This window comes from Macrosteles quadrilineatus, unplaced genomic scaffold (genome assembly GCF_028750875.1).
Source record: "Macrosteles quadrilineatus isolate MER2022 unplaced genomic scaffold, UCM_ALF_1.0 Scaffold_4__1_contigs__length_99947679, whole genome shotgun sequence".
NCBI classification, from domain to species: Eukaryota; Metazoa; Arthropoda; class Insecta; order Hemiptera; family Cicadellidae; genus Macrosteles; species Macrosteles quadrilineatus.
In genome coordinates this window covers 38247911-38261532 of record NW_026542597.1, presented here as the reverse complement: position 1 = coordinate 38261532, position 13622 = coordinate 38247911, and the positions used below count along the sequence as shown (strand labels likewise).

Genomic DNA, 13622 nt, shown 5'->3' with positions numbered 1-13622 from the left:
TGTTGACTTTTCAACCAAGTTAATTGCAAGTTATTTCATGCTAGCATCTTTTATAGTACGTCCACTATCTCAGTAACATAAAATAAGGAGCATATAAAGAAGTTTGCATTTTACTGATGTATTCTTTGGCTATGGCTATTCAGCTCAAACAGTTTTACTTGCTCCTTAGTTCCTCCTCCCTCTGGAAGGTTTAGTCCCTCTCTGAAATTGAATCCAAAGTATAGTCAGTAGGTCCAGGGATTTATCTTATGCTTAAGTCCAGTCGCCAGGAGAGTAGGACTTAGAACATGTTTTGAAGATAAAAAGCGAATGGGTGTGAGATTTAAGATATCTTTATAAAGGTTGTGGCAAGACTGAGTTTCCACTTTTTCAACAAACCACTCATTGAATTTGTAGAGTGTTTCAATTAATTATTGAGACAGTAATTAAAAGCCAAATCGGTCTTGAAATCATAATATAATCTATGACCGGGAGAGTTGTCACGCAAGTTAGAGCTTTAGATTCCAACTTGCAAAGACAGTTTGATCAAGAAGACTCTAAGAAAAGCCGCTCTTTCAATGTTCTGCATATACCTTCTACACCATGCTGTGGCCATAATTCACAGAGTTTATATACAGAGGGTTGAAAAAGGTTATCCCCCAAAAATGCTAAATACTTCTCAATTAGTAATTATTGGTAATTTGTGTAATTACGATTCTAAAACTAGAAAAGCAGAACATTAGGAGTTCAACCATGCCATCTCACCATTATCTCTCTAACTTGAGATGTTCTTGTGAGTTTGATGGCAAATGTTGAATGTACAATAATTTTTTCTGGAGTGCTGAACATTTCACTAAGTATCCACTGTGGTTTGTTTGTTACCTGTATTATTCTTGTTGATGTAACTTCCGAATTGTCCGTCAGGAGAGAGTGAGAGGTTGTAGGTGAATCCTATTGTCTTGGACAGCTCGCGGAGAAGATCCATGCAATAGCCTTTACAGCAGAACATCCGCATATCTACAATTACATTTTGTCTTTAATCCAAACAATGTTGTGCCAAAGCAGTAAAAAACTATAGACAATTCTAATAAAAATTACGGGGACTTAGTAAAGTAGCTAGTGGGGACGTTACTAAGAAGAGTAAACCAAGAACTCCTGATATGACTAAGTAAGGTAAAAGACTAATCTTTTCAAAGACTTTTCCAGGTAACTATGATTTATTTGATTCTCAGTCTTTGCTGTTACTGAGGTCTTTGGAAAAAAGAATTGCATTTAGCCTTACAAAAAATAATAACAAAAACCAGCAATACTTTCCCTGTTGAATGTTGACTCAGCAACCTAAAGTAAACATATTTTTGTCTGTGTAGAATACAACATCTGTAAAACTGTAATTAACAGTGGCAGATCCAGCAAAGGGGCAATTGCCCCTCCCTGAGAATTTGGTAAATAAATCTAGTTAAAATACTATAGTTTTAATAGCAAAAAATGATCCATGTTTTTTTTTCTCTAGATTGTCTAAAACACGAGTTTTCAGTTCAAATTTTACAAAATTTCCCCTCCCTTTACATTATACCCCCTTGACCCTCCTGCCGGAAGTTTACCCTTACAATCTAACTTGCCCCTTCTGAAATCATGCCCTGGATTTGCCACTGGTAAATAGTAGTGGATCCACAGTATGTGGTGATTAGTTTTTAAAGCACCAATATCCAGGCCCGTTTTTGACCCTGTTAGCGCCCTAGGCACAACCTAATAGTAGCGCCCCTTTGCAATATATATATAAGGGTGTCCACCGACCGGGAAATCCGGGAATCATGCGAGAATTTTATGAACCGGGAATTATGTGTGAATTTTGTATTTCTACCTGGAGTTTTCAAATTACCGTGATCGCGAATGACAACAGTTTCCGTGACCGCGGGAGACGATAATATGTCTACACTCGGCCGCGAGATATTCAGAATATTGCCACGATCACGGAAGACGATGATAATGTCCACACGACCGCGCGAAACAGCAAGAATTGTACCGCGATCGCGGAAGACGATGATGATCTCCACACAACTGCGGACCATGATTAACATTTTGCTGCAATCGCGGGAGACGATTACCATGTATACACGACCGCGGGAGATGGTTACGATGTCTACAGGACCGCGGGAGATACAATAATGATTTACACGGCCGCGAGGGACGATCGGAATTATGCCACGATCGCGCAAGACAATGATAATGTCCACATGACCGCGGGAAAAAATCAGAATTTTGCCTCATTCACGGAAGACGGCGATCTCCATATGTCCACAGGGGATGATTACAATTTTTCCACAATCGCAGGAGATGATTACGATGTCTACAGGACCGCGGGAGATGCAATAATGATTTCTACACGGCCGCGAGGGATGATCAGAATATTGCCGTGATCACGGAAGACGATGATAATGGTCACACGATCATGGGAAAAGTTCAGTACTTTTTACCTAATTTGCGGAAGAGGATGATGATCTCCACAAGACCGAGGGAGATGATTACCATTTTGTCACGACCGCGGGGGACGATATAATGATGTCTACACGGCCGCGAGGGATTATCAGAAGTTTACCGCAATCGCATGCAAACAACCACCAATGTTTTTTTTATTTTCCAAATTTTTGGCGCCCCCCAAAAAAGCCAATTGCCTCGCGCCCTAGGCACGTGCCTACCGTGCCTAATCGGTAAATCGGCCCTGCCAATATCTAAAATTTAACACTGAACTGCTTAGTTTGCAAATACATTTAAGTTTTTTACGTCTTATCAAACACTGTGCCAATTGGAAAGATTGTAGCTTTAAACACATACCCTCTCTTGAAGAGTTGAAGTGAGGACAAGGTATTTCATCAGGATTACAATTTTCACCCTCGTAATCCTCCAGTTCTCTAGTGTATACAAAGGGTTTCTCCTCAATCGTCAACACTTTGATGTGCTTGGGGATCTCCAATCCCTCGGGTTTGCTTTTCGGTCGGCCCGGCCATATGATGCGGGACTCATTGATCTTCAAACGCATTCGGTTCATTTCCTGAAATCATTTAAGAAGAAGTTAATGATTTTTTGGTAAATAAGTTTCTAAAAAAGTAAGTCTTGGGAGGGCCTCATGATTACCACTCACCAGTACGACTAGTTAATGTCATAGTAAGACAAGCAATTCCGGTTGTAGTCAAATGACATTATGTATATAAATTTAGTGTGTGTTAATTAATTTTAATTTAGTAAAAAAAACTATTATGGATAATTAAAAAACCTTTTAGGGCCATAATAAAATAATTGATAGCATACTGTGATTGTAGCAACAAAGTTTTAATGTCTTAAATAAATACTCAAATAAGGTAAAAAAACGAAACCACAAGTACAAATCCAAGCTAAATTAGTTTGAATATAGATACACTACCACAATAAAGTCCTTTTTTCCCATTTGTTAAAGTTTGTAGCTAGTTTTAAAGAAAAGAACTTGCTTTATTTGAACTAGAATGTGCTAATGTACAATGCACTCTTCCTTTTCATACACCATCTTTTTACTCATACCGACACCATATTGAAGTGACAACAGGTTATGTAAACTATGGCATCTTTTATAGGTATCCTTAACTTACTATGAAAAATAGGTCGGTGAATTTTCAGGGGAAATTTCAGATGAGTCGGTGGCTCAGTCGGTAGCGTCAAGGATTTCGGGCCTAAGGCAGCGATGTCGTGGGTTCGGATCCTGGTCACTGCCGTAAACATTTTATCAGTACAGTTAAACTTCATACTGGACCGGCACGCCCCCTTCTTTGCTGGATATGTTCCACGCACGGGCAGTTAGTCTATGTGGATGGGCAAATGCAAGGTTAAAAGACCAACCTCTTTATAGAAATTCTATAGGAGTACAGTCTATATTTTCTTTCAAGTAAACATAATTGGCAACAGCTAGCTGGAATTCATAGATGAGATGTGTATACTTCAATACCTAAGTCAATGATAATACTAACATTGCTGTAGAAGTATTGTCCCACGGTGACCTGTTGGCCGGGGCCTTGTACATTGACAATGTCGTATTCAGCGTTGATTCTGTCTCCGTTGTCATCAAAAGCTACCTTCCCTGTTGCCCCATGGAAGAGGACTTGTTTCTTTATATATCTGTAAATAAACGGTATCAGCAATCTGACACATACTTTCTCCCATAAGCTTGTCAACAACCTTTACCATGGGTAAGCGGTGGGAGTGACTATGATATTTTATAAGGAAAAATCACAAAAGTGGCAATAACATTTGAACTGTTACAGGAATGGGGGGGGGGGGGGTTGCACCATGTTGTTTAGAACTATAAGGAACGTAATAGGTTAATTTTAATCAAAACCGGCTTTTTTCTAAAATCAGATTTTTTTATGGATTTTTAAAGTGAAAATAACATAAGTTACAATAACTTTTGAAACCTAATTTTTATGGAAATGGGATTTATACAATTTTGTTTAGAATTCCAAGGACAAAAAAATACTAAATTTCTATCAAATTCGTTTGGGCCATTTTTGAGAAAATGTGATTTTTCTGTTATTTTATGGGTTTTTATGGGAAAATCACCTTTCAAAATCCAAAATTTTGAAAAAAAAACAATTGGAGATACTATAGAGTAGTACCCACATACTAAATTTAATCAAAATCGGACCACAGGTGTCGTCTGTGTAGCTCTGTACACATCCACACACACACAGACATCACTTGAAAAAAGTTGAAAAAATGAAGTCCTCTCCTCAAAGATGTGTTGCTATTGTAAAACAAGTGTTTTCAACAAGGTATTGAGATCAGTATGTTAATGGTATTATGATTCAAAATCCAAGCAATTGTATGCACTACGGTGCTATCTTTCTTTTCCTGAAATCCTAATTAGGCAAGTTAGTGGTTGAATATAAAAAAATATATATAATTCAAAAATGGCTTATAACATTGTGAAAGAACATAAATAAATCACAGTGGGGTAGTAGTGTGAAATTATTTTCTGGAACCATCTACCTCATCTCTGCTATTTTTGAAAATGTTTTGCGGAACTGCAGATATGTATTGTAAATCTATATCGTACTAAGTCAATTTTATTGTTTTGGTGCCATTACACACTTAATTTTAATAAACATCTATTCTACATCTATAAATTATAACCTAAAATGCATTTCCACGATGGAAGTTTTCCAACAACACCACTGGCACAGTTGAATGAAGAATGTTAAATCATTTTTAATGTCTACACTCAGATTCTTCTGCTAATCAGAAGCTTTATTTTAAATTTCTTGAATCTTCAAGACCTAACTACTCACTCAAACAGTACTTTTCCAGTTTCCCAAATTGATCCAGAATTATCACAATCTTTTGGTGCCTCTGTGATGTTTTCTGTTTGGTTCATGTCTCGGAGCGCAGAAGCCAGAACATATCTGAAAATCAGCAGGTTCAATGTGATATTATTGGAAAATTAAGACTTATCAGAATAATATGGAGTCCAAGACATAACTCAGTGGTAGTTCTGGGGTTTATCCCATAAGATGAACTTACCTGCCTACCTGGAGGTAGTTGAAAAAGTTAATATTTACCAGAAACAGCTGTCTTATCAAGAACATATGATCTACTACATTTTCAAAAATATGGCCATAGAAGCCATATGAGGAAGCAAGGTATCTATTACAACTATACAATAGGAGAAACTCACATGCTGTCCTGGATGTGTGCCTTTTCGTTCTGCGCATGGACGAGTTTCAGACCCAACACACCCACAGGGACGTTGGTGGCGTCTAGCGCTTGCTCCGTCACAATCCACACGTAGCCTGCATCCGCCATCTTGAGTAGACCTGCGTCTCGGAAAATCACATGAGCGTCTTCCTTGCTGCGTCATAAATAATTTTTACATTTAATTTTGTTTTTTAATTAACTGTATTTTATCTGTGAATAAAGATTGATTGATGGACAAATCAAATTTTGAAGTGTGTATGCATGTTACTATACCTATAACTTTTTCCAGAATATTTACCTGGCGTACAACAAGTAAACTCTCGCTTGAGCATTGTTCATCTCTAGAAGTTGCTCTGTGAAACTCTCCAGGCCAGGCTCAAACTCTATGACTGACTCCACCTATGATCAAAGAAATTACAGTTTTAGGATAAACACAATTCCCTTATTTATTTCTCATTCTTAAATATCAATCCAAAGACATTTCTGAGATATTTATTTGTATAATGTATAATATGGTTTGATGCAGAATTTTATTTTGAATAACGAATCACATAACTTCTCAGGTTTTATATCCTATATTGTATTGTTATTGTTATATACTGAAAAAACAAAAATTTTACTTTGTGGTTTGTATATACATATTTTGTTTTCTATTTTGTAAACATCACCTCGAATTTTTTTAAACATAGTTTATCTATTTCAAATAACTAGTGCACCTGTTGCTCGAATTAGAGCAATTACAAAGTATTACAGGCGTTATTTCAAAACGACTAACAGTCATAATTTCTGATGACTTAAAACAGTCAACTCAAAGATAATGTAATCAATCACTTTACTTCAGTTATCGAAACTAAAAACAAATGCTCTTGTGTGTATCATGCGTTTACTATGAACAGCTGTAATTAATACAAATTTTGTGTGTGTTTAAGTCAACAAAATCTTTTTTTCACGAGAAATACATTGGGATTTTGATGGCCTGTAGGGCAAAGTCCAAGGACTTTTATTACAGGAATTGGTGAATGGGGGCGTCTACTTAAAAAATACTCAATTTTGACACATCGTTTGTAAAAATCCGTCCATTATTAACGGAGGAGTAGTGTTTCGTAGAAATCTTCTTCACGTATTATTTATAAGGATTAGTTGTAGCATCTGAGCTGCTAGCCATACATATGATTTCAGACCACCACCAGTACTTTTTTATCCTGCAGTATTATTCACTGCCTTATTAACTGCACAGATTGATAGTCTAAGGTTACTGAAAATAATTAAAATATTCCACTTTTCAAATATAACTAAATCTAAATTTCTGTCACGAACCTGTACTTTGACCTCCACGTCATCATCCAAACTCTGACTGGTTGTCTGGAAGCGGCCAAGGAGGGCTCGACCGTCTGTGTCCGAGCTGTGAATGAAGATGACTTTGAGGTAGTTAAAGTGTTTGAGCAGCTCCATCCACACGTCCGCCTGGTGAGAGTACGGGGCCACCGTGCGGAGGAACGACACATGGATGTTCTGGTAACAGAGTTGCAGTGTATAAACACTTTTGAGGAACAGACTGTATACAATCCTTTAAATTATATGAGACTTTGTGTTTGAGAACCCCTACAGTTTGTCTCCATGATGTAGAAGACTTAGTACCTGAGAGCCGAGCTTTAAGGAAAATAATTATTCTAATGTTCTGTAGAACCGTTCAATTATACATATTATTTCATTCATTAAGTCATTTTCACACTAGTATAAAAAACTAGCTAGTAGCAAACCCTGAGATAATTAAGGTTCTAATTACTAATTTTTAGTAAAAATTGAGCTGCTTCGAGTCTCGATCCAACAAAGCCTGGCTACAACTGTAGATGTTTAATTCGTTCACTCTAAGGGTGCACCAACCTTGTCAGAAAAGGCGGAATCCCGAGACGAAATACCAATGACAGGGATGTGGTAGAAGCCACTGGTGTAAGAGACAGCCGCAGGAGACAAATCTCCAGTTAGAGGGTGTGACACAACAACAGCATACACCTGTCAATTGTTTTGATTTATTGCACATTGTTACAGTAAGAATATTTTTAAATCAAATTTTTTTATTATTAGATTTAGTGTGGTGATTTGCATTTGGCAAAAGTCGTTTCTACAAATTTAACACTTATATTTGAAATATTTCTTACCCGATTTGCAATGAGGTATTTGCAGACATTAAGGGCAGTTCTGATGGGGTTAGCATCCATCTGAATGGCTGTTGCATAAAAGGTCGTTCCTTTTGGGACTACTTGGCTGTCAAAGTTCAGGTGCTATAACATAGACATAGTGTACCTACAGTTAATGACTTAGGTAGGATGAGATTATCTGTACGATGACATGAAGTGGTTATTGATGTAGCATCAAATCCTACACACTTCAACCAATGGACTGTAGCTCTTAAAAGCGTAACAAATCCATTCTTTTTTCATTTAGCAAATCCATAAAAAGTAGTAAGCATTGTATTGTATATATCTTACGTCTTAGCAAAAAATCATTACCATAGTTAACAAACATTGTGTCACCTACCACAATACTATTCGCAGTTTGAAGTCGTGCTTAAAGCTAGATGCTTAAAGACAATTTTTAAACTCAGCTAGCAAAAAAGTGGCGTTTCCACTCCTTTCTTACGGACAGTAGTAAGTTTGATTGTTTGTTTTGTAGCTACATATTGTTGTATGGGACTATAGTCCATTTACAAAATTTAGGGGGTTCAAGAAGAAGGTTTTCTGATTCCCCCCCTCCCCCACTAATATTTTTTAACTTTTAATCAGCTGTCGGCTGATGTTTCAAAGTTAGGTTGAGGTTGTGGGGACGAAACTGCTTCCTCTCAAACCGCTTAAATTTTGTGAACGGAATATAATACATGCAAAAGGTTTGAACTGAAAATCACACTTTAGGCCTGCTATTTTCTGTAATTAAGGTTGAAGGGCTTTACAAAATAAACATCAGTGGAGATTTAAAACATGATTGTTTGAGAAAAATAGTAAAGGAACTAGATAGCCTACATTTACCAATTACCTTCTTTAGTTTTTACAAATTCACACAAACTGATAAACAAAAAATGGGAGAAATGAAATTGAAGACCTTCTCATGATCTGACACCATCGAAGTAAATAAATACAAGTAGTATTATTTACTTCAATGTCTGACACTTACGGCAATAGTCTCCTCGAACTGTAACTTGCTCTCATTGTTGCTGAGGACTCCTCCAATGTGGAAGTAGTCAGGGTTGCGGCAATCCACAAGCAACACCATGAGGGTGGAACACACACACAGCAGCTTTACCAACCCCATACCTGCAAAATAAACAGTCTTGTTGAACATCTAAGAAATAAAAAATAATCACAAATCTACAATCTAACTAATATAATAAATGTGAAAGTTTGTGTGTTTGTTTGTTTGTTTGTTTGTTTGTTTGTTTGTTTGTTTGTTTGTTTGTTTGAAGTTCAATCACGCATAAACCACTGGACGGATTGGGCTGAAATTTGGCATGATGATAGCTTACATTCCCGATTAATATATAGGCATATTCTTATCTCAAAAATCCTTTCGGGCTCCGCCCCAGTGGCTCTGTAATTCCCCATGTTAACCTTATGAGAATTCATATTTAAAGGGAATTAAAGAATTTAGTCAGCTGTTTCAACTAAAAAAGTTGGTTCTATGATATGGAAAAGCATTAAAAAGTTATAAGATTTACCAACAGGGTGCAGCACTATATTTTTTTTGCATTTATGAAAACAGCTAATTTGAACTAAGCAGCAACAAAAAACTGTGATTCGCAATGAGAACTGTCAAAGTAGGATTGTTTACAGTTATGTATATGTTTTTTTATTTCATGAATAATTTGTGATATTTTGCGAATTGATAATTTATTTTTCTCTATTGTTTAGGTAAAATGGTAGAACATTATGGCTATGGTAGATGTGTAATACTATAGAATACTGTAAATTTAAAAAAGCAAATTTTATCAAACTGTGTCCTCCACCCATTGCAATCGCAAAGCTTGAGTATAACTGCAATAAGCATTTTATACTTATATTCCAACCCCGTACGAAGGACGGGTACTCTGCTAGTATGAAATATAACCCAGTAATATTGTTACCAAAAGCAGGGTCTACTTTGCATGAAATGGTTTAATATTTTTATTTTTTAAATGTTGTTTGAGATGGTTCCAAGATGGTAAATTCAAATTTTCAACTTTGGCAACCTTCCGGATCACTGTCAAAAAGCATAAAAATCAGCGGAATTTTGCACTTTTTTGCGTTTGTCTGATTTGCACCCTGAAGCATCACTTGTTCATGAAAAACAACCCTGATAATGTTAAAGGTAAATAAATTAAATTACCTTTAATTAGACCAAAATGGTTATAAGGTATTAAATTAAGCAAGCTGGCTCCCAGCGAACAAACACTTGGTCATTTGTGGACTTTGAATATTTGAACACAATGAAGCCATGAAGCTTCCAGGACAAAAGGGCCACTCTCTAACCAAATGGCTAGCTGCGCCCAGTCCCTTGTAACACCAACAAAGGTAGATGTAAGCCTCAGGTAGTTAAAATTATAGAAAGGCGTTTGTTAAGATTAAGCACAAAAATCCTTAATGGCAGTTAGCAAATATAAATGACTAGTGGCTTGTAGGGACATAAGTCCCTAAAAAGCTCAAATGTAAAACAACTTTTTGCAATACCGGTATTTAAACAAACTCAGAATAACATTATCTTTGTGTCAGAATAGGCATCCCTACACCATACCTTTTGTGTAAAAACCAGTTTGTTGTTCTTCTTTGTTTGCTTTTGCTGATTTTATTTTCAATAAATAATTTGAATCGCTCCAGTGGTTTAACATGAAAAGGCAGCAAACATATCATTGTTTGTGAATAAATACTGGTTTACTAAGGTAGCTTTGGTCTTGTGGTTAATGAGGATAAATAAAAGCTTCCCTGTTTGGAATTTTAAAAATTCATTGGAGGTTCGCCTTCAGATGAATTGAAGACGCCTGCAATTTCATCTGCAGTAGGCTTATTATACCTACGACGATCCATATTTATCCTGTCTACAAACCTAAGTTCTAATTCACTGTCACCTTGTACAACCATTTCTTCCGAAGCTCTTTCGTAAATTTGTGCAAATGGATTTTCTAATAGAATATCAGCTAGTTTTGACAATATTTCAGGTTTTAAGTCACTATTTTCTCGACGCCTTTGACGAATTTCTGTTGCTGTTGATGTGTCAACACGGTAATGTACAATTGGCCATACACGGGGTCTTCATCATGTTGAGGCAGCAAATCTGAGATTGAACGATAAATCTGTCCTTGAATTTTGAAACAGTATGGTCCTTTTCCTGGAATATCTTTCTTACTGGCTGAAAAATAAGCAAAAGCCATCACACTGTTGCATTGTCGAATGAATTTATACAGTTGTGGGCTCTCTTCAAACAAACTTTTAAGTTCTACATTAGTTTTTGACTGAGGAAGGTTAATAAGTCCGTTATGGCAACATGTCATAAAATGATTATTCGTTAGTTCTTCTCTAAAATGAAGAGCACTACATTGAATGCACTCTTGGTCCAGTAATCCTGCATCATGGATCTTTACATTTCTCTCGTCTACCATGGGTCTCCTAAAAAGGGGTTGTAACATATCTTGATTAAGTTCGTCATTATCTACTCTTGCTCTCCTACGCGCACTGTCATTCCTATGAAATTCCCCTGGAGTTCATATTAATTACAGTACTTATAATGAAAAGAATATATATCCAGCAGCCTACATACCAAAACATCTTGAATCCCTGGTGATTTTATAAAAGTATGATCGAATATGATTACTCTACGTTGTATATTCACTGCACTAAAAACATTTACTTACGAAGGAATGCAAATACACCATTTTAGAACTAATAACATTTATAGGTTATTTTAGTTGTATATATTTACACAACCTTAACCTTAAAATGTGTAGAAATATAAAGAAAACATTTAAAATAAACTTGAACATATGATTTAAAAATAAAAACGAAACAGAAGTTAGATTTAATTTCGACTCTTTGATTATTTATACAGAATATTTATTCTATGTAGTTTATTCCTTTAACACGACAATAACGTAAAAGCATGAAAAAATGAAACTTGAGTATATGATTTAAATATAAACAAAGAATGCAGACGTTTTTCCGACTAATCTTCAATATTTCAGTTTTATTATAGTATACATTTCATAGTTGACTGGCTAAAAGTAAACCAAATGCGTGTATTGATCACTGTTTTCAAATCTGTGGCACAGCTGTTTTAATTTCAAAAGATGTAAACAAATTAAACCCCATGTTGTTTTAATGGGAAAAGTTTTATTCTGTTGCGAATTTATGGTAAAAAAATAAGAAAAATGAATAGTTTTCCCTCAAAATTCACGTCAAGACCTTTAAAATAAGACCCCTCCCATCCTTCTACGGCCATCCAGTCACTCACAATTTCTTTACAAAAATTTGACTTACGGAATTATATATAGATTCATCAAAAGTTTCAAGTTTCCAACGACTGTTTGTGTGCAGGCTTTATATTGGTAAAGTTTTAAGGTACATTTTTATAAAGAGAATGTTTACTGGAGTAGGGCTTTTGCTTTTGTAAAGTGAAAATGCAAACAATAACTTATTTTCCTCTTGAGACCGCTGAGATCCAGGTTGGACATGTCAACCCGCTTCTTGTACTCTGGTATATCTCTACACTGAGTGTTTAAGTACAAAGCTGGTGAGATGAGGCCCATTTGTGTTTAAAATTTACCATAGATTATTTTATTTATTTATTTATGGTAAATAACATATTTTGAGCTAAATTGCATGGTTTTCAAAACATTTATTAAAACAAAAAGCTCATATTTTTGAACTTTTAGCTTAGTGGTAGTGTTTGTGGCAGATATCATATTATAATATCATGCAACTTTGAAATTCTTAACCAAACATTATGTTTTCCATAATTCTAAATTGTTTTGTATCCATGAAAATTACTGGAATTTCATATGCGGTAAAAATGTGTGCAAATAAGAAGCTAGTATTTTTTGCTCTGATTTACCTACAGTGTTCTAATGACTACCTTTGCCACATCTTCCCCCTGTAGGCCCTACCCTGTACCTGTTAGTATCAATACTGTATTCTTTGATTTCTTCATATAAAGGTTTCACCATGTTAAGGTTCTAAAGACTTTTTCAACAGTATTCTACTTTCAGTTAGTGAAAAAAAGTTGTTATTAAAAAAAAAGAGGAGAGCTACTACAGAAGCTATAAAGGCAAATCTAAACTGAAATCATTGAAGATTGATCTAGCAATGGCGTGAAGTGATAAAAGAAAAAGGTTTTCTGATTTCCTGGGGATGTTCTAACATTCATTAAACATCATGTGACTAATGCCGACATACTCCTTAGACACAACTGTTAATTAATAGCAAAAACAGCTAATGACAACTAAGGGACCTACAGTTGATAATGGAATCCGAACCACATTTTTGCCTTGGTATATACGAATTGGTCTAATTATCAGGATAGTACTGTCATATCAATTATCAATTATCAATTATTTAAGATGGGGACGCCACTATGTGCGTATTTTAACCCAAATATGAGTGAAGGATGAGTGTAGGATAGTCCACTAGTACGGACGTTAATCTACACCAGGGAGTATCGCATCCACAGTGCATGCCTATAAATATCCACAATTCGTGACCTCCTAGTTGCTGGATTACAGGACTACCCCACCGTCCCAGTTGGCGTTTTAGGTTTTAAAATCATATTTTAGGAAAAAACCGGGTTTTTTTCATTGATGTGTTATGGTCCTTCTAAACAAATTAATAATTCTAGTCCTAAATTCTAAACAAAATAGTACAACCGCCCATTGCTGTAACAATTATTACGGTTCAAAAGTTATTGCAACT

At 35.7% G+C, this 13622-nt stretch overlaps 1 protein-coding gene across 1 annotated transcript in view; it reads right to left on the bottom strand.

Annotated features, from left to right (window-relative positions):
• The window catches only part of LOC128992200 (glutamate [NMDA] receptor subunit 1), a 28593-nt gene that overhangs the window by 8702 nt on the left and 6269 nt on the right, over window positions 1–13622 (bottom strand). The window contains exons 2-11 of the mRNA XM_054415666.1: window positions 8866–9005; window positions 7857–7979; window positions 7582–7710; window positions 7015–7209; window positions 5996–6096; window positions 5678–5851; window positions 5292–5405; window positions 3975–4122; window positions 2812–3028; window positions 862–996 (exon numbers count right to left, since the gene is read on the bottom strand). Of these exons, the coding sequence (XP_054271641.1) occupies window positions 862–996; window positions 2812–3028; window positions 3975–4122; window positions 5292–5405; window positions 5678–5851; window positions 5996–6096; window positions 7015–7209; window positions 7582–7710; window positions 7857–7979; window positions 8866–9003 (1474 nt within the window). The 5' untranslated portion in view covers window positions 9004–9005. The remainder of the gene's footprint in view (window positions 1–861; window positions 997–2811; window positions 3029–3974; window positions 4123–5291; window positions 5406–5677; window positions 5852–5995; window positions 6097–7014; window positions 7210–7581; window positions 7711–7856; window positions 7980–8865; window positions 9006–13622) is intronic.